At 47.8% G+C, this 21,009-nt stretch overlaps 1 protein-coding gene across 2 annotated transcripts in view; it reads left to right on the forward strand.

The window, feature by feature from the left end:
• LOXHD1 (lipoxygenase homology domains 1) overlaps positions 1–21,009 on the forward strand; it is a 108,677-nt gene that overhangs the window by 26,249 nt on the left and 61,419 nt on the right. For both annotated transcript variants that reach the window (XM_036323669.1, XM_036323670.1), the window contains exons 7-16: positions 7,576–7,699; positions 9,955–10,205; positions 11,274–11,409; positions 12,676–12,836; positions 13,818–13,904; positions 14,336–14,471; positions 16,443–16,597; positions 16,933–17,093; positions 19,099–19,175; positions 20,053–20,249. In XM_036323669.1, coding sequence (XP_036179562.1) covers positions 7,576–7,699; positions 9,955–10,205; positions 11,274–11,409; positions 12,676–12,836; positions 13,818–13,904; positions 14,336–14,471; positions 16,443–16,597; positions 16,933–17,093; positions 19,099–19,175; positions 20,053–20,249 — 1,485 coding nt within the window. The remainder of the gene's footprint in view (positions 1–7,575; positions 7,700–9,954; positions 10,206–11,273; positions 11,410–12,675; positions 12,837–13,817; positions 13,905–14,335; positions 14,472–16,442; positions 16,598–16,932; positions 17,094–19,098; positions 19,176–20,052; positions 20,250–21,009) is intronic.

The raw sequence follows: 21,009 nt of genomic DNA on the forward strand, positions 1-21,009 counted from the left end.
GCCCACCAGAATCTCTCCCTCCCATGAATGTTTATAACCCTGCCTGCTCAGAGCATTCATTTGACCCTAATCTTGTGACTTATTTTGGGCTCATTTTGCTTTATACCTCAAATATCTGACTCTCAGGTCCTTCGTAATTTCACTTACCCAGGACAAAGTTACAAATCAAGAAGATGACAACAAGGCTTCTGAGAAGCTAAAACATATCTGGTCCAAAGTTTGAAAGGAAAGCTCATGCCTTGCTCTACCTTCATTTTGATGGCAAGACCCCCTTGGACTCTCATCCCAGCCTAATGCTTACTTACAACCCTTTCTAACAAAATTGCTACATGCATTTAAACCTATAGCCAAAAATTAGAGGCAGAAAGAGGCACTATAATAGGGAGGACTGTTGAGAATTGTAATGGGAGTCATAGAAGATAGAAACAGCCAAAAGAATATTAGCAATTGATGGAAGTTGGAGGTTATTTAGAAAATGGGCTACCAGCCCTTTGCATATAGTTCCCTTAGTCACGAGGCTATCAATATATTTCAGCTCATCACAGATGATAGGAAAAGGTTAATGTATAATATAGTCTTGAAAAAGGTCTTATTTCTTGAAAAAAACGCTCAGATTTATAACAACTTGACTATAGAAAATGAAGCTGTCTGATAGTGAGATTTTGTTGTTACTTCATTTGTCTTCTTTTATCAGTTAGGAAGGTATTTGGCTGGGAGTATCAGAAGATTGAAGTGCAGAGTTAAACAATTAGGGGCTTCTTTTTCTCATCTCGCAGGAATCCAGATGTGGCCAGCTCAGGGCCGGTGCAGCTGCTTTCTTTCTGAGACACCGGCTGTCTTGCTGCATCGCCATTCTCAGCGCTGTGGCTCTCATCCTCCAATGTGGTGCCTCATGATCACATGATGGCTGCAGAACCTCTAGCCGTCTTATCTGTGTTCCAGGCAGGAAGAGAAGGGGAGACGAAAGGGGAAAAAGACTATTTTTTCTGGCAAGTCTTTCCTTATTGTGAGAGAAGTAACACTCGCCTTGGAACTTCTGCCTGCATTTTATTGGCCAGAAATATGATATGGCTGCATGGAAACTGGGACATTAAGGGCCTAGCTTTTCAGTCTTCATAGTAGAAATAGGCTACGAAGAAGGTTATTGGCATGGGTGTTGAGTGAACATCCTAGATCAGTGATGGCAAACCGATGACACTCATTTTTTTGGTTGATTTTTCTTTGTTAAATGGCATTTAAATATATAAAATAAATATCAAAAATATAAATCTTTGTTTTACTATGGTTGCAAATATCAAAAAATTTCTATATGTGACACGGCACCAGAGTTAAGTTAGGGTTTTTCAAAATGCTGACACGCCGAGCTCAAAAGGTTTGCCATCACTGTCCTAGAGTGTCTGCTACACTTCTCTCCATAACTAGCCCTCGGTACAGGGCAGGGTGCTCAATTCATGAAGCAAAGAATGGCCAAGTTTCCTTTGGAAAAGAGAGGGCTTGTCTGGCCCTTAGAGCAGCCATCCGGGTGCTGTACAGGGTGCCAGGAGGCCAAATGCTGGTTGGATGAGAGAAGAAATGGGGCAGGAGTCTAGACCCCAAACAGCCAATGCACAGACGGAGGTGTGTCTTCAGGGAGGTTTTTGTTCCGCTGGGCAGAGGTGGGAGAGGAGGCAGGTGTGTTTTGTGACCTCAGTCAGGATGGGGCTCAGAGCAGTACCTGGAAGCCCAGTTCCTTCATCCTCCGGAAGGTTAGTGGAAGGAGCAGCAAAGTGCACCTGAAGTCCAGGTGTGACCTTGACACCGTTGCTGCAGCTGCACTTCATGAGGTTGGGCTCCTTCATGGTCGCATGGGCCACTCACCAGTGAGCTCAGGAAGCTTCATGAAGGAGGCAGGTTCACACGGCAGAGCAGGGCCATTCATTATCTTCATGCTCAAGGCAAGGGCAGCTTGGCAAAGTGTGAGGACAGTTTTGTCCTCTGAAACGTCATAAATCTTGTTCCATTGCCTTCTGACACCTGACATTGAGGCCAAGCAGACTTTAGTTTCTTTTTGGAAAAGCTGTTGTGTGGGGTTCTCCCCGCCTACCCCCAAGCCAGGAGGCTTGCAGAATTGTGTCTTCAAATTTATCATTCTAAAGTCTTGCCAGAACACATCTAGGAGCAGGGCCTACGTTGGTTCATTATCTTCCCCCCACAAAGAGTTCTGCTCTTCTTCTCATTCTTTGGAATGTTTTCTTCCTCCCTCTTTTTCCTTCCTTCCCCCTTTATTATTGTTTGCTGTTCAGATCCTGTTTTATTTTTAATTTATCTTTATTGTTGGAAGTATTACAGGTGTCCTCCCTTATTCCCCCCCATTGACTCCCTTCACTCCCCCCTCACTCCCCCCCACCCCCAGGCCTTCACCACACTATTGTCTGTGTCCATGGGTTATGCATATTTGCATGTAAATTCTTAAACCCAAAGGCCAAGCAGGCTACTGTCAGTGTGAGATTGGTTATTCAATTTGGGGCTATATTATCTACACGGGTGAGTTCAGGGCCTGGTAGGCAGGGCCCCACCCATCCCCCCAAAGCCAAGGTTGGTTGCTTCTCTCAGAGGGTCACTGGCTTTTCTGAAACTATCCTAACAGCCTGTATTCCTTTATCTTAAGCAACCAAAATGCTCCGGGGGATAAGACATGCAAACAATTCAAGCATTTTGTAGGTCAGCGTGCCTGGATTTACTAGACATTTTCCTGAGGAATAAAGTGTAATGAGAAAGGAGGAATGAGGGTTGGAGATCCCAGGCAAGGTGGGTGCAAGCTGAAAACCCGGGGCTGGGGGAGACTCGGGGCCACCTCTGGCCACTTTCCCATGTGCCAGGGATAGCGGCCCTTCGCTTCTGCCTCGCCCACCTGGTCTCCAGGCTTCCCCTCCCCTCGTTCACTCTGATTGATCTGCTTGCCTTCAGCTCCCCAGAGACGCCAATTAAAGGGGCTGTTAGATTGACTGCATCAGGTTTGACACGCGCACAGACAGCACTCCCATTCCAGAGGTTGCCGGCTGAACTTCACATGACAACCACTCCTGTGGCCTTTGTGTTTAAGGCTTTGGTGGGATAAATCCAAAAGCCAGTATCATTATTCCCTTCATAGGTTATCTCCCTCTTTTTCTGTCTAGTTAATCACATGTGTGTGTTGCTCAGCCTGAGCTGATGGGCTGAAGGACCTTGGTGTGACCAACACATCCCTTCCCCCGCTCTTGCCCCTTCCCGGGCTGACAATCCTCCCTTCCCCAGGCTTTGCGCGTGGCTTTGGTCTCCACATCTGGTTAGCCCCACAACTGTGATCGACTCAAATGGTCAGTTCAGTTCAACAACCACTTCAAAAGATCAGCAGTCACAAGATGGAACATTATTCGGCCAATGGGTCTGTCCTTGGTCCATCTGCTTCAGTAAAGAGATTTGCTCAGGGCCCCACAGCTGTTCAGTGGCAGGACTGGTACTACCCCAGGTTCTCTGGACTTCCAGTCTGTTCCACCCATTGTGCCATGTGTTAGAAACTCCAGAATTGAGCAGATGGCCTGCTGCATGCTGTGGGGAATATCAGTTCAACCAGCACCACTGTCTCTGATAGGAAGAGAGACAGAAGCTTGGGGAGTGAATTGCAGGGGCCTTGAGAAGCCCAGTGTGCCCTCATGTCACCACTTAATACTCAACATTCAACAAACATTAATTGAGTGACTGTTGCATCGTAGGCCCCACGCTACCAACTGTGGCTGTTATAATAAACATGGTCCTGCTTCTAAAAGAGATAGGACAAGTCCTTAAATCATTGCTTATTCACTGTAAGGCAGGTTGCTTACGGTACCTTATATTCCAAAATTTGATGCAAAGTCCAGCTTTCAGTGAACAAGCATTCTGTCCTAGGGGGTCCCATTCATGCTGATCAGACCGTTTCCCAGTTTGAAGATCAGGATACAGAATCCCCGACCTTAAGGCAAAGCAGGATGAGATAAGAGTCTTGAGCACAAACAGGTGTTGTGGGGGTACGCCATGTCTGACCGGGGATCTGAGAGGCGTCGGGGAGGGCCTGCTGGAGCTGGCCATGAAGATCAGTAGCAGGGACAGGGATGTTGAAGAGATCTGGGCACAGGGCTCAGAGAACTGAGAAGTGGTCTTAGGGAGATGGGCGAGGGCAGGTCTTTATTGAGTGAGGTGGCCTGAGGTGGTAATGAGGGAGTGTGTGTGGGGGTGGTTTAGAGGAGAGGAAGACAGTGTAGAGAGGAAGGAACGAGAGTGCTAGGGATGTCACCAAAAGCTGTCACTTACAGTTACTGGTATTTATGGTAAGTTACATCTATGTGACAGTGTTTCAGTGTGATGGGTCAACTGCAGAGCATGTGGGGAAGGGCAGCCTTGTGACAGGGAGGAGGAGATCCCACCTTTCTTTGCTGGCCTCAGTTTCCCCCATAGAACATCCCCTCGTTCTTTTGGAACCCAGGTCTGTTCTGCTAACTCGTGGATGCTGAGCTTTATTTCAAAGTGGGTTTACCAGCTCCAGACCTCCCTCCCTTTTCCTCCTGTGTAAAAACTCACCTGTCCTTTGCCTCCTGGTCTTAGAGCTCTAAAAGTTAACCACAATTGGAATGTGGTGATGGCTGCTTACTGGAGATGGTATCTGTGCTTTTAAAGAAGGAGTGAAACTCCTTGAAATCAGAGACTTGTTTTTGTTCTTTTCCTGCCCCTGGGGCTGGTGCTTCGGCATAGGGCATGGAGGCAGGAGACCCTTGAGCCACCCAGTTGCTAAGCACAGAATGGGCTTCTGCCCCAGTCAGCTTATTTATGTAAAATTGGTGAAAGTTACTCCAATATTGAGGAGAGAGCACTGCTATGAATCATAGTTGACATTCTACATCAATTGAAAACGTATTGACTCCAAGACCAACTCCATGTATTGGAGGCACATCAGGGAGGACACAAAGGCCCCGAGGCCCTGGATCTGTTTGGACGTATCTGTGAACCATCTGGAAAGAAGTAACGAAGACGTGACCCCCACTTAGCAGCTCCATCTTTTGTTCCTCTTGTTCGGGGGTCGGTTGTCCTTCTTGCCTTTTTTTAACCCAGTGGTCTTGCCTTGTGACTTTGCTGTGTCCCTGTTGCTGTACGCATGACTCCTGGTCTCTGTTGCCTCGTGGAAGGCCAGCATCATCTTCCTCGTGGGCTGGGCTGCAGTCTGCACGTGGAGAATATTCCTCCGCAGGGGAAATAGCTCTTGTTTTTTTTTCTTTTTTATTAGATCATTGCTTCTGCTTCTGTCCGTCTGTCTGGTTCACACACAGACACTCTCTCTTTCCAGGTGTGCACTTCTATTGTCCATGGTGAAGGGTGCTTCTGTCTCTCCCGCCTTATTTTGCAATGATCTCTGCCATAAGAGCAGAATCCATGGAACAGTGGTCTGGAGGGAATACCACCATTTCATTCTGTTAGCAAACACATTCTTAAAAGGAACTCCGTGAAAATCCAGAGGTGCCTGGGCAACTTGTGAGAAAGCTGCTTACGTCTCTCTTGGAGGGGGGCCTTGGTAATGGCCCCTTAAGCAGCGGCGGCCAGAGCTCAGCCAGGACCCATGTCAGCAGAGGCCAGAATGCCCTTGGGAGAACCCTCTGCGCCCTGTACAGTCTCTATACCTGAGTGCCTGTGTCAGTTCCCTCCTCGTCTCACTTCTCTGCTCCTTCTCACCTTCCCCATCACCATTTGCTGCTAGATATGTTCCAAAATTTTCCACCCCCCAGGTGCCAGCTTCCTCCAGCCTCATCTTGCAGATTTTGGGACCAATAGACGTCATAAATAATTGTCCCCATATTTCAGTATGAATCTGGAAAATTTCTAAACTGTTCATGGACTGTTATAATTGCTATACCAGTATTTAAGCTGCTATCTTCTCTTTTGGCCTTTGTTTTTTCTTCTTCTTCTTTTTTTGGTACTTTGGTTGTTATTTGAATATTCATTCAAATGTCACTTTCCTTTGGGTTCAGCTATGCAAGCTAGTTTTGTCCCATAGAGGTATTCAGTGGTGCACATTTTATTTCTCAGATTAGCTAAACTTCTCAAGTCAGGAATTTCCATCAGAAACCAGGCCAGTCGAGGCCCTTGATTGATGACATCGCTGTGAACTGTGAGGGTGTTTCCCTGGCCCTTCAAACCTTGGCTGGCACTGGTCTGTGAACATTTGAAGGCAGAGATGGTGCATCTGTATGTCTAGGTTTATTAGTAGACTTGACAACTTATCTGACAAATTAAGTCCTGTCTTTCTTTACCTTGCTTTCCCAACTCTGTGAGAGTCGATTTGGGGGTTAGGAAGCAGGCTGAAACCTGGATCAGACCCTTGTCAGTGACTCCCCCATCTACCCCAACCCTGGGAAACTAAAGCCACAAAAATGTGCAAATTGATGAGTTGGGAGAACCCCTCTGGGCAGTGCCACCACCACTCAGCTTTAAAAGTACAGACTTTCAATCAAATCAGCAGGCTCTGGGGATGACTCACACCAACCAAACTCACAAGGGACTAATTATAAACTGAGGCCTGAAAGCTGGCTTGTCTGGGGAGAGAAGCCTGGTGGGATGGCTGGTTCCAGTCACTGACTCAGGCCCCGGTTCCTGTCTGGTGGGCGGAGTCCTCAGGAGGCCAGCGCTTAGACTCAAAGGTTCTTTGATGGACACGGGATTAACACAAGGTGAGGTGCCTTCAGGCAGCCCCATGTGTGCCCTGTTTCTGCCCTGCAGACACTTGGATCTTAGGAAGTGAGGTTTTATTGAAAATCAGAGCCCCCCTCTCTCGGGCAGTGTTGGGAATACCAGGGCAGACATTGTTACTTCCCAGGCCTGTCTGTCACCAGATCTTCTGCCTCCACAGTGCAAGGACTGGAGGACACATTCCAGTTATTGACAATTCCACTTATGTTAGAGGGAGTTTTCAGCTGGGTCTTCTCGGGACCTTTGGGAAGGGGACCTCAGCTCCTGGGTAATCTCTAGAAGACACCTTATCTCACCTCGCCAACCCAGCTCACAGGTGAGACCCCACAGGAAGCCTCATCAGTGGCCAATTCCACCAGCCTCACTGTCCATGGCTGGCATTTTCTAACCCGATCACCAGATCCTGGGCTTCTGGGTGCCTGATTTGAGGCTTGCCGTTCCCTCTGCATAGACTCTGCTTCTCACCAAGGTTAGAGCCCCAACCTTCCTTAGCTAAGGAAGGTAATGACCGTCCTGTCTGCAATTCAGGCTTCCAGCTCTCACACCCATCTCACAGGGCACATCCTGCCAAGTGTCTTGCATTCAATTTCAAAAAATGATCTGCAGCAGAGGAGGGAACAGTGGCTCAGTAACTCAAGTAGGGGCACTTGCCAGGCATCCCTATGTGACTCTCAATGTTTTGCAAGGCTTTCCAGGCCACAGCTGTGTCCTTGTGGTGAGTTTTCCGTGGGCCACTAGGAAGATGGCAGTGTATTCTTAGAGGACACTCAGGGATGGGGGATTTGGATTGGATCGCCATGTGCATCCTCAATGACACTTAACATTCCTTCCCTCTCTTCTTCTTAGATCCTCATTGAAGATATTGCGAACAAAAGAAAATATGACTTTCCTCTTAACCGCTGGCTGGCCTTGGATGAAGACGATGGCAAAATCCAAAGGGATATCTTTGTGGGTGGAGCTGAGACCACAGGTAGGAACAAAGAAAAAGAAGACTCCATTGGCTAATAGTTTGCTTTCTGCCTGAGGCTCAGCGTTCTCATCTGTGGGCCTGGAGGACTGCAATCAAGTGAGAGCCAACTGGGTCTTCCAAGAACATTCCTCCTGCTCTTGAAAATGTTCTGTTTCTCTGGGCTGCAGTCTGGGGCTCTGCTGATGCCAGAGGTGATGGAGAGATGTCCCTGAGCAGACGCTGACTGCCCAGGGCAAACAAAGTCATCCATGGGATGAAGCCAGAACTCCTGATGCATGTGGGCATTTATAAGGACATTATTTTAACTCCTCCTAATATTGAGTGCTCTCTGTATACCAACCCTCTGCTAGGCACCTGGCCCATTTCATCTCCTTTCATCCTCACAATGACCCTGTGATATAGGAACTGTTATTGTTCCCATTTCACAGATGAGGAAATGGAGTCACATAGAAGTTAAAAGACCTGCTCAAGGTCTCAAGCTGATAACTGACAAATCCAGGATTCGGTCTACCTCCTAAATCTCTATGCTGTATGAATTCCATGGAAAACCTAAAACTCCAAGCATGAAAGTCTGTGGAAGTTCCAGAAAATCTATGTTCATGAATGCACATGTGAGAATGCGCTCTGTTGCAGAACCTCCCATGGCTCCCACTGCATAGAGGATAAGTCCAGGTTCTGGGGTGTGGTATTCAAATTGCTCCTTGAACTGGCTCCAGTTCGCCATATTAGCAGGATCTTCCAACAGCTACTCCCACCACTTCCACACACCCTCCATCTCCTCCACCTCCTTTGCATACCTTTCACTCTTTCCTTACCTGCACTCCTCCTCATTCCCCCCACCACCCCTACAGCTTCCTCTGCCCTCCCTTATTCTTCCTCTCTCTTTACCTCATGCCTTTTTTCTCAGCCTGTCATGCCATTTCTCTACTTTGTGTTTCCCAAGTTCCTGCTTCCAGTCACTTCCCTGAACCCTCCCCACCTCCTCTACACAGGACAATTCCTCCCGTCTTTGTTCAGGGCACCATGAGTTCCTCTGCTCCAGCGCTGTGGCACCTTGGCCTGGCCTGACCTTTACTGCACAAGTCATTTGTAACTCAAGTTCAGAAATTATTTACCTAAAAATGTACATTAGAACAGATTTAACGTAACCCCTGTAACCATGATGCCATTACTTGCCTCCAGTAGTAGAGAAAAGGGAGAAATGGCAGTCAGAGGCTGGGAACTGCTGCCGACCCAGGCTGAGGGAGTATGTCTCGTGTGAGAACAGCATCCGTGTGTGTATTTTGGATAATAAAGCTGGAGACCCATTCTTTTAGGGCAGTGGCCACTCTTTTTCATCCTCATATTCTCCCAATACCTGGCATATAATAAGCACTCAATAAATGTCTGTTGAGCAAAAGAAGGTGTAAATGTATGAATGAATAATGCATCTATGTAGTTGTACGTGCTAGCTCCCAAATAAGTTTGGGATTTTTATTTCTCTGGGGCCAAGGAGTGAAGGCGGGGGTAAGGTGCAGCCAGGGCAGGTACGGGAATTAACAAGGACTAATGTGCCATTGCCTTAGACTCTGGGACAGAATGAATGAAGGACACCGGACCTGTCCAGTTGTCGTCTTTGGTGTTTTCTCTTACTCTGCCCCATCTTGGAGTTTAATCTTCCCTTGCTGGCTCTCCCCCAGAGCTCCAAGTCCTCAGACTGCCTCCCGGCTGACCAGAACCCCACAATGTTCTCTTGCTGCCTCAGTCTCCCCTCGTCCCACCACGTCAACAAGTGCCCTCTATTAAAAATTATATTTTTAAGTGATGAGCAAGAGAGCAAACTAAATGAGTCAGATAGCCCTGAACATAAATCTCTATTAATGGAGTTGACTATTACAATTAAATTAGACATAGCAGAACTCATCCAGCAGCTATTAAGAATCTGCACATGATAATTAGCATTAATAATAAGTACTATTCTTAGCTATCCCAAGTTCCTCCTTCTCTTTTAGTTTCCTGTGATTAGGGCTGGCAGCTTCCTGTCATAATACCTGCCGTTTATCCCTAGACACAGAGACACTAACACACAAACTCTGAAAGAGATGAAGCGAGGTTGAGAGCGGCACTGGGTGTCATCTGGGGAATGGACCAGGGGATTAAGGCTGTATGGAAGAGGGAGACCTGGGGAGATGGTGGCTAGGGAGGGAGAAGATGGGCACGATATGGTAACCAGTGGGCACTGAACCCTGTTCTTTCCCCTCTTGTTTCCACACCAGCTATCTCATACATTGTCACCATCTTCACTGGGGAATTACAGGGGGCTGGGACCAAATCCAAAATCTATTTGGTCATGTACGGGGCCAAAGGGAATAAGAACAGTGGAAAAATCTTCCTGGAGGGTGGTGTGTTTGACCGTGCCCGCACAGACATCTTCCACATCGAGCTGGCCGTCCTCCTCAGCCCCCTTAGCCGGGTCTCCATTGGACACGGCAATGTTGGCGCCAACAGAGGCTGGTACTGTGAGAAGGTAAGGGATGCTCCCTCTCTTCTTTAACTTTTAAATATGAACTAACTCTAACCTGCTTCCTACTTCCTTTGGGTCAGTAACAGAGCACGTGGGCAATGCCTTTCACTGGGCATTTTGGATGGTAATGTGCCCATTCACCTTGTCTTGAAGATGGTCAGGAATGGGGCTGTTTTGTTTATGCATCCAAGGGCCAGACACGGGGTAGGGGATCCAGATGTGCTCAGTTGGTGGTTGTAGACTATCCTGATTTCTGGTGTGGCATTTAGCTTCAGTTTATAAATCTCTCAACACGTATTTTTAAATATATGTTTGTATTGTGGATACTTATGCTTTAAAGAATATATATAACAAACGTGAGATAAAACCAAAGTCAATTTTGTCTACCACCCAACTTAAGAAATAGAAAAGTTTCAATGCTCTTGAAACTCCTCTGAGTTCTTCCCCAGTCATATAATTCTCTCTCTCTCTCTCCCCAAAAAAGCATACTGTATTATGAGTTTTGTCTCAGTGTATGTTAATAGAAGATTTTTGGAGTGTTCCAGGAACTTTCCTTTGAACATCTACAGTGTGAGTGGCCTGGGCTACATAGACTTCCATGTTCTAAAACCATGACTTTGGAATGCAGGTTCAGATGGAGAGGATGTAGGAGAGAAGGTTGAATGAAGCTCAAGTCCAGAAAAGGGCAGTTAGTTTTTGTATTAAATTCCAGATATTAATTACCTTTCATGTGATTGATCTTTTTTTACAAGACAAATATAGGGAATTAATTTCATATCCAAGTTACTTTGGTTCAGATTGAGATTTTACAATGTGCTTAAGGAAATATGGTATTTAAAGAGGTTATTGAGTATAGAGGAAAAGATTTGAGATTTGGGCTGGTAAATTGGAGGATGGATGATACCTATTTGGGAAGACTTCTTGGAAGAGGTATTTCTGGATCTAAAATGAGACAAGCAATGGGAAGAAAGTGCATTCCTTGAAGGTCCTAATGTAAATGACCCTAAACATGGGACTGAGGAGGCTGCTGAGCATTGCAAGCCAGTCCCAATGTGTGGTCTGCTCCCGCAGGTGGTAATCCTGTGCCCCTTCACTGGCATCCAGCAGACCTTCCCTTGCAGCAACTGGCTGGATGAGAAGAAGATGGATGGGCTGATCGAGAGGCAGCTCTACGAGATGGTGTCTCTCAGGAAGAAGAGGATGAAAAGTAGGTGGAAAGGCCCAGAGCCTGGTGGCCCCCCAGGCAGGGGCAGGAAAGGCCAGGGTGTCAGACCACTGGGCAAGAGCTTCAAGGGGGTCCACTCTGCTTCTCAGTTCTCCTCTGGAAAGGAAGAGAAGGGTCCCCCAGAGAGCTTAGGTCTCCAGGATCTAGGCCAGTTGTCGGCAAACTGTGGCTCGCGAGCCATATGTGGCTCTTTGGCCCCTTGAGTGTGGCCACGAAGTTTCAATCGCACTGTACGTGCACGCCCGCACGTGGTATTTTGTGGAAGAGCCACACTCAAGGGGCTGCAGTTTGCCAACCACTGGTCTAGGCCACACACCTGCCACCAAGGCTGGTACTCTGGTGTCCTCAAGTTGAATAAACTGCCATGATGGGCTAGATCAGTGGTTCTCAACCTTCCTAATGCCGGGACCCTTTAATACAGTTCCTCATGTTGTGATGACCCCCAACCATAAAATTATTTTCGTTGCTACTTCATAACTGTAATTTTGCTACTGTTATGAATCGTAATGTAACTATCTGATATGCAGGATGTATTTTCATTGTTACAAATTGAACATAATTAAAGCATAGTGATTAGTCACAAAAACAATATGTAATTATATATGTGTTTTCCGATGGTCTTAGGCGACCCCTGTGAAAGGGTTGTTCGACCCCCAAAGGTGTCGCGACCCACAGGTTGAGAACCGCTGGGCTAGATGAATGGCTCAACACTGTGCATTCTGAATGCACTGGACATTGGTAGGTGGAGTAGACCCTTCTCCCTGTGTAAAACACTTCCTCCATTATGCTACGCTTCCCCCATTAAAGGAACATAAGTCTCCCTCTTTCAAATAGCAAGGAATCCCCGGCTGCCTAAAATTGGCACTTGTTACAATGGGCTTTGTGAGAGTGGGCACACCTATGCATAACCCCTGCTTCAGTCCCAATCACCTTTGATTTGCTCCTCTTCCCCACTAGTACCATGGAAATCTCTTTGCTTATTTTTTTAAAAAATATATTTTATTGATTTTTTACAGAGAGGAAGGGAAAGGGATAGAGAGTTAGAAACATCGATGAGAGAGAAACATCGATCAGCTGCCTCCTGCACACCCCCTACTGGGGATGTGCCTGCAACCAAGGTACATGCCCTTGACCGGAATCGAACCCGGGACCCTTCAGTCTGCAGGCCGACGCTCTATCCAGTGAGCCAAACCGGCTAGGGCTCTTTGCTTATTAAAGTTTTTGGTGCAACTTGACCTGTCTCTGCAGAATTTGCTTGGTCCCTGTGGGTCTGGACGACTGACTTAAGGAAAGCTGGTACCAACTCTCCCATCTACATCCAGCTTTATGGGAAGAAGGGGCGGACGGATGCGCTTCTCCTGAACCCCAACAACAAGTGGTTAAGACCGGGCATAATTGAGAAGTTCAGGGTAGGAGAGAAGTGTGACAGGGTGGGAGGGAGGAAGGAGGAAGGGGCGTAAGAGGCATTTGTCATGGGATTCTGGTTTTCTGAGCCAGGGTTGGGTGAAGACACAAAGGTGCAATGGAGACTTGAGGTCCCCATGAGGAGCGCCACATGTGATCTATGGATAATGCATTAAATGGGGGGCAGGTTAGCTCTGGCCCTTCATCTGAATCAGACAGTCCAGAGCCAAGCCTGGGGGAAGAGGCAAGTGTGGATTGGTTGTGAGCATCCGGGAGCCCAGAGATCCTGAAGCCAGTTAGTGTCAAACCACCCAATCTGGACTGAAATAGAGAGTGAGGAGCAAATTTAAGGGAGAGACAATTTTAGAACATTTTCAAAGAACTACACCTTTAAATTTCCCGTATAGATACATATATAACTAGAGCAAGGCTTGTTTTGCCAGCAGAAGTGCAGCTCTGACCTTTCGGTAAGAATACTTTGCAACGTGCTGCTCTCTTCTCAGAGCACCCCACCAGTGCCGCTATTATACCACTCAGTTCATTGCTCTTTCTGTGTTTGTCTTCCTGGCTAGACTGCAAGCCCCTAGGGAAAGGGCACGGCTGCTGTATTGATCTTTTTGTCTGTTTCAATGCCCAGCAGAGCTGTGGGGCTGTGGGCTTGTACTAATTTGCAGGGCTGCCATCTGGATTTTGTTCCTGGAAGTTCACTGCTTAGGAGATTTTCTTTAGTCTGGATCCTACTGTGGGTCAGTTATTTTTGTTCAATTTCACAAGCTCAGACCGAAGCCTAGCTCTCCATGGCTATCTCACCCTCTGGTTACAAGGGCATGAGAGGACACAGTATATGAGAGTGGACTGAAGCAAACCCATCCTTGTTGCTAAAGAAACAGCCCAAAGCAGGTTCCCTCCTGGCAGGGGGTCAGCTATGAGGATAAACACATTTCACTTGGTTGTCCCCACTCAAACCTTGTTATTTCTCACTGTAGTTTGAGCTCCCGGATCTCGGCAGGTTTTACAAGGTTCGGGCATGGCATGATAGCATGACTCCTGGCTCTGGGTGGCATTTAGAAAAGGTAAGATGCACCATCTCGGGGGTTGGGAGGTGGTTAGGAGAGGAGCGAGAATGGTCTCTTTCTGATGAGTCTGTCACATCAATTTGCTTTGTATATGTTAGGAGTAAGGGTGGAAAAGGGTTACAGTGAGACGCGAATTTGGACACAGCGACACAGGGACTTCCTGATGGGGCAGGGACTTACAAAGTAGACTAAGAAAATGCTCAGGTGTGCAGCCTTACCTTGCATTCTGCCCCAGCACCTGGCTGCTAGGCAAATGTAGGTCTCAAGGGCCTAAAGGATACATATTAAACTGGCACTCTACCTCCCACAAGAGTCATCTCTAGGTAATGGCCTTAGACTCCTTGAGATCCGATAGCAGCATGAGGACCACAGGGCATGGGTGAATATCTTTGGCACACACACTTGCTCACCCCAGCACTTCATTCCAGATGACCTTGATGAACACTCTGACCAAGGACAAATATAACTTCAACTGCAATCGCTGGCTGGATGCCTTTGAGGATGACAATGAGACCGTGAGGGAGATGACTGCTGAGGGCCCAACAGTGCGGAGAATAATGGGCAGTAAGTGCTCACCAGTTATCTATCCAGGGGAGGCAGTGGAGCATCTACTTGGTGTGCCAATGAGGGTCTGACCAATGAGCTGGTAGTCTTGTCCACTGTGCATCATCAGGCTCCCTGTGAATGCCAGGGAGGATTTAGAGGTCCAGCCTCAAGACCATCTTGAAGGAGCCATCTCCAAGGCCTGGTGCCAGAGCTCTGTGGTAATGGGTGTGGGGGATGGAGGGAAGATTCATGGGCCTTTCAGTTGGTTATGAGGGGATGAGAAGAATCTGCACTGAACAATATTTCTCTAAATAAACGAGGCATGTGAGTTTGACATGCTTGCTCTAGACCATCCCTTAAATGAAAGGAAACACTCTCTTCAAATTATGTACAAGATGCTCCCCAAAATGGAAGGCTGTATCTGGTAGCCATGCTTGGCTGCTCCTGATGGGTCCTCTATTTCTATTTAAGACTAATAGGAGAGGGACAAAGCTTTTAATCTGGACTCCAGTATCCACATTCAAAGGGGGTAAAGGGAGACCATTGTGCCTCTAGGTTACAGTAGCAGCGTGTTGGCAAATACACTGTACATCTCCTGTCCTTTTCCTTGGCAGACATTACTAAGCGATCACAGCATTCTATGTTGTTGAGTCTGAAATGAGCTTCATAGCCCTCAAATAGCATCCAAGCATATATTAGCAATTGATCAGAATTGGCACTTAATATAATTAACTTATTAGGTATACTCATGGTAGACTTTAATTTGTTAGTAGTAAAATAGCATTGCAAAATTATAGAGTTAAGAATATATAGACAATGATGTCACTCATAGTTCTAGTAGCCTTTATACATAAGTAACACTAGTTTATGGTTCTTCTTCATTTTTAATTAAAATGTATGGCTACAGAATATTTGTGTTCAAGGGCCCTTAAAATAGCCTCACGCAGATAAGAAACTGAGGAAGTTCTTGCCCTGGTTCTCCATTGGGTAGACAGAGTTGGACAGAGAACAGGTCTCTTGCCTCCTGGGTCAGTGACTATACCCAGCCTGCTCACATTCAGTAGAATTTTCTTTGAAAACAAGGCAATTATTTCTCCATTGTGTTTTGTGGCATCACTCCACTATGTGATCTTCATCACAGATCTAACTCAGACATTTTCCTGCTCATAATTTGTTTATGATTTTACTGTTCATCTCTCTTCTCCACTCTTCCACTTTCACTTATGGGAGCAGGAGTCGTCTGTCTTGCTCACTGACGAATTCTTGTACTAATTATGGCACCTCACACCTACCAGGTTCAGTAAACAGATACTGTTTTAAGTGAAAAGTGAGGCTGTAATGTGCAAAGATGCAGGTCTGCTTCCTTTACGGCACATCTTCAACACAGGAAGAAGCTGCTGCCCGTCCTATGGTGGCTGTGTTATATGCCCTTTCTCTCTGCTTGTCTTCCTGGCATGTCCTTAGTGCTAGACAGTTCCAAAGAGAAGGCTCCATTCTGGTTCACAAAGTAGAGTTATCCTCCTTGGGAAGACAGGACACACATGAATTAGAGAAAAACCTAAAGCAAAAAGCTCTCCTGGGTTGGATGGAATCAAATGCCAAAATGTTGGCATGAGACCTGTGGTCCCCAAACACTGCAATGCCAGCCCCAGGGAGCTTGCAAACAATGCAGTCTTAGGGGTCCCACCTCTGGAAACTAAAACCTGGGAGGCTTGGAGTGAGGCTCAAGAACCTGAATTTGTATAAGTTTCCTGGGGATTCTGATGATGGACTAGAAGTGGGAACCTCTGGTCTGTCTGGGACAGGGATTTGCAGGTTTGCAGGGACTGGGTGGTATGATATGGGATTTGATAGCTGGGGAAGGAGCAAGGTCAGCGCAGACGAGAGCTGAGCGGAGAGGAGGAGGCCGTGCTTAGAGGTGGGGAGCAGCAGGGCCGGTATGGGAGGTAGGGGCTGTCAGTCAGTGGTGTCCCTTCTCTCTGCCCATAGTGGCCCGGCACCGTGTGACCGTATGCACCGGGGACCTCCGAGGGGCCGGGACAGATGCCAGTGTCTACCTCTGCCTTTATGGTGATGTGGGGGACACGGGGGAGCGGCTGCTGTACAACTGCAAGAATAACGACGAGATGTTTCAGAAAGGCAACGTGAGTTGCAGCAATGAGCCATCACCCCTCCCCGCCCTCACCCTCACCCTCACCCTCACCACCCCCATTTTCACTCCCCACTCTGCTCTGCCAAGCACAGCTGACGGCTGGTACTGAGCCATCTAAGAGGCTGGCTCCCGGTAAGAGTGGGGACCTAACATGCCTGACACCCACGGGCTCTAGGACCATCTGGCTGGGGCTCTGGCTTTGCTGTGTCTCCCCCTTGGTGTTGGGTCCCAGGGGAACACCGTCTCACTGGCCTCACGTCCTCCCTGTCCTCCCTGTCCTCCCTGTCCTCCCTGTCCTCCATGTCCTCCCTGCCTCCTCCTCTGAAGGCCGATGAGTTCACCATTGAGTCGGTCACCATGCGGAAGGTGAGGCGGGTGAGGATCAGACACACGGGCATAGGCGGGGGCAGTGGCTGGTTCCTGGACCGAGTGCTGGTGAGAGAGGAGGGACAGCCTGAGAGCGACAATGTGGAGTTCCCATGTCTCAGGTATGTGGGTCCTGCCTGCTTTTAGTTTCTCAGCTTAGCTTATGGGCCCCAGTTCTGGGAAGACCCAGCCCTACGAGCAGGACCAGGGAGCAAAACAGTGGCTTAGGGAAGTAATTGGTGCAGAAAGAGATGGCCCTGCTGGAGGTGCTAGGCTCGTCCCCAACCCACAGGTGATGGAGGGCACACCAGTGTCCCTGTGTGGCGCTAGCGTGCGTACTTAAGTTCTAAGATGTCAGCATTTTTTTCATGTTGAAATGTGACAATTTCAGAATTCAACCGAAAGTTAACTCAGAGAGTTACACGCTGAATCAAACTTTGGAATCAAAGGTTTTTGTTTTTTATGTGGATAGCCTTCCAATACATCTCTTCCCTGTTAATATATTTCAAGACACCTTACTTTGTTTTCATTTCCCTTCCCCAGCTTATCAATGAGGTAAAGTTTCTTTTATTTTTTTCCTTAAATATTTGGATGTTTTTCGTAGCCAGTTTGGGCTCCCACTGACTTCTAGAAGTTCCTGATAGAGACGTTTTAAAATGAAGAACAATATTCATGGGTCTTTTTTGTGCTGTCAAGTTGGCCCCCTACACTCACCAGTAGCAACATCTGGGAGGTGTATGTAGTGAGCTTAATTTGAGGCTTAGGACTGCTGGTCTTTGCAAGGCCTGGGTCCAGGCTAGTCCTGCACCTGTGGATGAGGTGCTGCGTGTCCAACTCACTTCACTGGGGCTGGCCCAGGCTTTTGGGGCTGCACTGGGACAGCCCAGCTGTGAATGCACTACTCTTCCCTGTCCATGCACATACATGCACTCAGGTGTGCACACACACACACACAGAGACACACCCCAGGAGCCCAGGAAGAGCAGTTTCCCAGCCATGGTGGGCCACTGGGATGTTCCCACCTGAAACTTTTATGTTCATTGCAAAGGTCTCTAGTCTTCAAAGTGTAGCCACTGTTACTATTACAAGAGATTACATAGGCACATGGAGACACTCTTGGTCAACACGCAAGCATCTTGGTTTCCTCGTTGCCCTGGAGAACAACAAGGATGTCTCTTCTGCCCATCATCCCGTATCACAGGCCATCTTGAGTACTAGGGCCGAGACAACTCGTGCTTATAGATTGTCTGAGTTCTCAGGCGGGTCTCCGTGCTGAAAGGGAACAGTGCTTTTTTGATGAATTCGCCCAGTGTCTTTGCTGGCTGACGACCAGCAGAGAGCTGGGTCCATGGCCCATGGTAGCAGGTTGATGAGTCACAGTTACCCAGCCCCAGCCCTCAGGGTCCACACCAGCGCCTCTTTGTTGGCAAATCTTGCTCAGCCCTGAGGACTCAGATCAAAGCCCCTTCACCTCGACCCTTTCTCCTTTCCTTGAATTCCTGTTGCAGTTACTTTGATCTAACATCCCTCTCTGTCTTCAGTGCCTCCGCCAGCCTATCCTGTCTTCTTAACCAGACTGTAGGTCCTCGAAGGGCTGGGCTATGTCTCAGTTATCTCCTCTGTCTTCTCCTCACCCCAGAGCCCTTAGCACAGTGCACACACAAGGTGGGCTCTCAGAAAAAAGGTGATTGTTTTGATGATAGCGATGTCCTAGGTGTTCATGGCGTTTAGGACAAACTTGTTCATCATAATTGCCAAGGTCCCACATCGAGTGACCCTTCCACCTCTCCAGGCTCATCTGCCAGCACCTACCCTTTACTCGCTGCATTCCATCCACATTGGCCTTCGGTCAGCTTATCCCAGCCTATGTTGTTTTTCTGGAATGTGCCTCCCTTTCCTCTGGATAACTCCTGGCCATCCTTGCCATTTCAGCGAAATATCACCTCCTCTGGGCAGTCCTCCCTCCCCAGTCTGGGTTGGGATCCTTCATTCTAGCTCTAGAGGAACCATTTTACTTTGCTTGAGTTCAAAGTGCTGGCCTCCCTGGTGACTCTGCATAAAATGTGTGATGGTTGGTTGTCTGCCTGCCCCCCTCAAAGAGCTAACAGCCCCTCATTTGCCCACCAGGTGGTTGGACAAAGATAAGGATGATGGACAGTTGGTCCGAGAGCTGCTGCCCAGTGATAGCAATGCAACACTGAAGAGTAAGTTGTTCTGATGACCAGGTGCTGGCTGGCCCTGGGCGTGACAGGCGCCCTCCCTTGGCTACACAGAAGCAAGCCCTGGAGAAAGCACACGCTCCTCACTTCATTGGCACTGGGAGGGTGGAGAGGAAGGGGCTCCAAGGGAGGATCTGGAAATCTGTCTGTCTGTGCTGTGCACACAGGCTCTTTGTGGCCTTGGGGATGGGGCCCTGAGAGCATTTGGACCTTGCTTGATTAGAGTAACAGAAGCAATAGCACTAAAGCTAAAAAGTGTTCTTTCTCCTTTTCCTAGATGCTTTGTCCTTCCTTGTGCACAGATGATGCAAACCTTCCTGGGTGATAAAATAGAGTAACCCCAGCATTGTGTCCCACTTAAGAACAGGGGTCTTCAGGTCCACATTAAGTCCACATTAGGACTTCACTCCTGGCTGGCTACTGACCAGCTGTTGACTTCTTGAGCCAAAAACATAAGCTTCTGAGGCTCCAAATCCTCACTTATAAAGCCGAGGTCAGAATACTTAGCAGTAATACTGTGCATATAATGTACTAAGGGGTCGATGCTCCCTTGGCCTCAGATTCCTCATCCATCAGATGAGAAGTTGCTTTCAATCCTTTGCCTCTTACACGTTAGTGTTGCCTGTGTTCCTGTTGCTTGAACGTTCACACTGGATGGGGCAGGCCGAGCAGGTAGTAGAATTCCGCTGTTGTAGATGAGGGGATCCCACAGGGATGAAGCAAGCCCTGTCTCAAGTCACAGGACTACTTAGAGCAAGAGTCCACCCCTGGTTTCAGACCCGCCCCCCTTCTGCTCCATGCTGCCTCCTGCTGGCCCTGCAATAACCCCCTTTCTTCTTGCCTCCTGCCTCGGACTATTTAGACTACCGCTATCATATCCGCTTGAAGACGGGGGATGTCCCTGGGGCCAGCACCGATTCCACAGTCTTCATCAAGCTCTATGGCGATAAATCTGACACCATCAAGCAAGACCTTCTTGTCTCTGACAACAACCTGAAGGACTATTTTGAACGTGGCCGCGTAGACGAGTTTACCCTAGAGACCCTGAACATTGGGACTGTAAGTCTCCTTCCCAGGACTGCATGACATCATCTCACCCATCCTCCTGCATATATCTATCTGACCGTGGGTACACACACACACACACACACACACACACACACGCCACTCATGTACACAAGGATGAACTTATTTTGAAGGGAAAAAATGCCCACGTGGGGGTTAATGAGGTACGTTGTTTTCCTGCTATGACCTAGAACAGCAGCAGATACGTGAATAGTGATGAAGCTTTCAGAGTCTCTTCAGGGATGGAATGCATGTATTTAGTGACTGTGGATCAGCTGCAAAGAGACATTGAGTACCCATAACAGTGAGATCATGGCTGACATGGACAATTTTCTAAATCTGGTGTTTTGGCACCAGACTCCTAGCTAATATCACCCCTACAAACCTTCACAGGGAGAATCTGGGGGGCTGGAAGGGACCTCAAAGGCTAATTCCATTTAATGTTAGAATTGCCCAGCAAACAACATTTCAAAAACACATAAAAGCAATTTGAACACTTCAGAGCCACGTATATATAAGGATGGTAACATGATTATCTACATGATCATCTATGTTGCCTGTGGGCAAAGATGTTAGAATTACAATGAAAATAGCAAAGCCAGTAAAGTACTGAGTGCTACTGGAAAGAGGAAACATTCCCAGACCAAGAGGGGAGGAGGAATTGGACACAGATGACAGCCCCCTGAGAGGCTGTCCACATAGTGTCACCTACAGGATGGAAGTGTCAGAGAAGAAATGCAGACACACATACAAC

The sequence above is a fragment of the Myotis myotis genome, unplaced genomic scaffold (genome assembly GCF_014108235.1).
Source record: "Myotis myotis isolate mMyoMyo1 unplaced genomic scaffold, mMyoMyo1.p scaffold_m19_p_9, whole genome shotgun sequence".
NCBI classification, from domain to species: Eukaryota; Metazoa; Chordata; class Mammalia; order Chiroptera; family Vespertilionidae; genus Myotis; species Myotis myotis.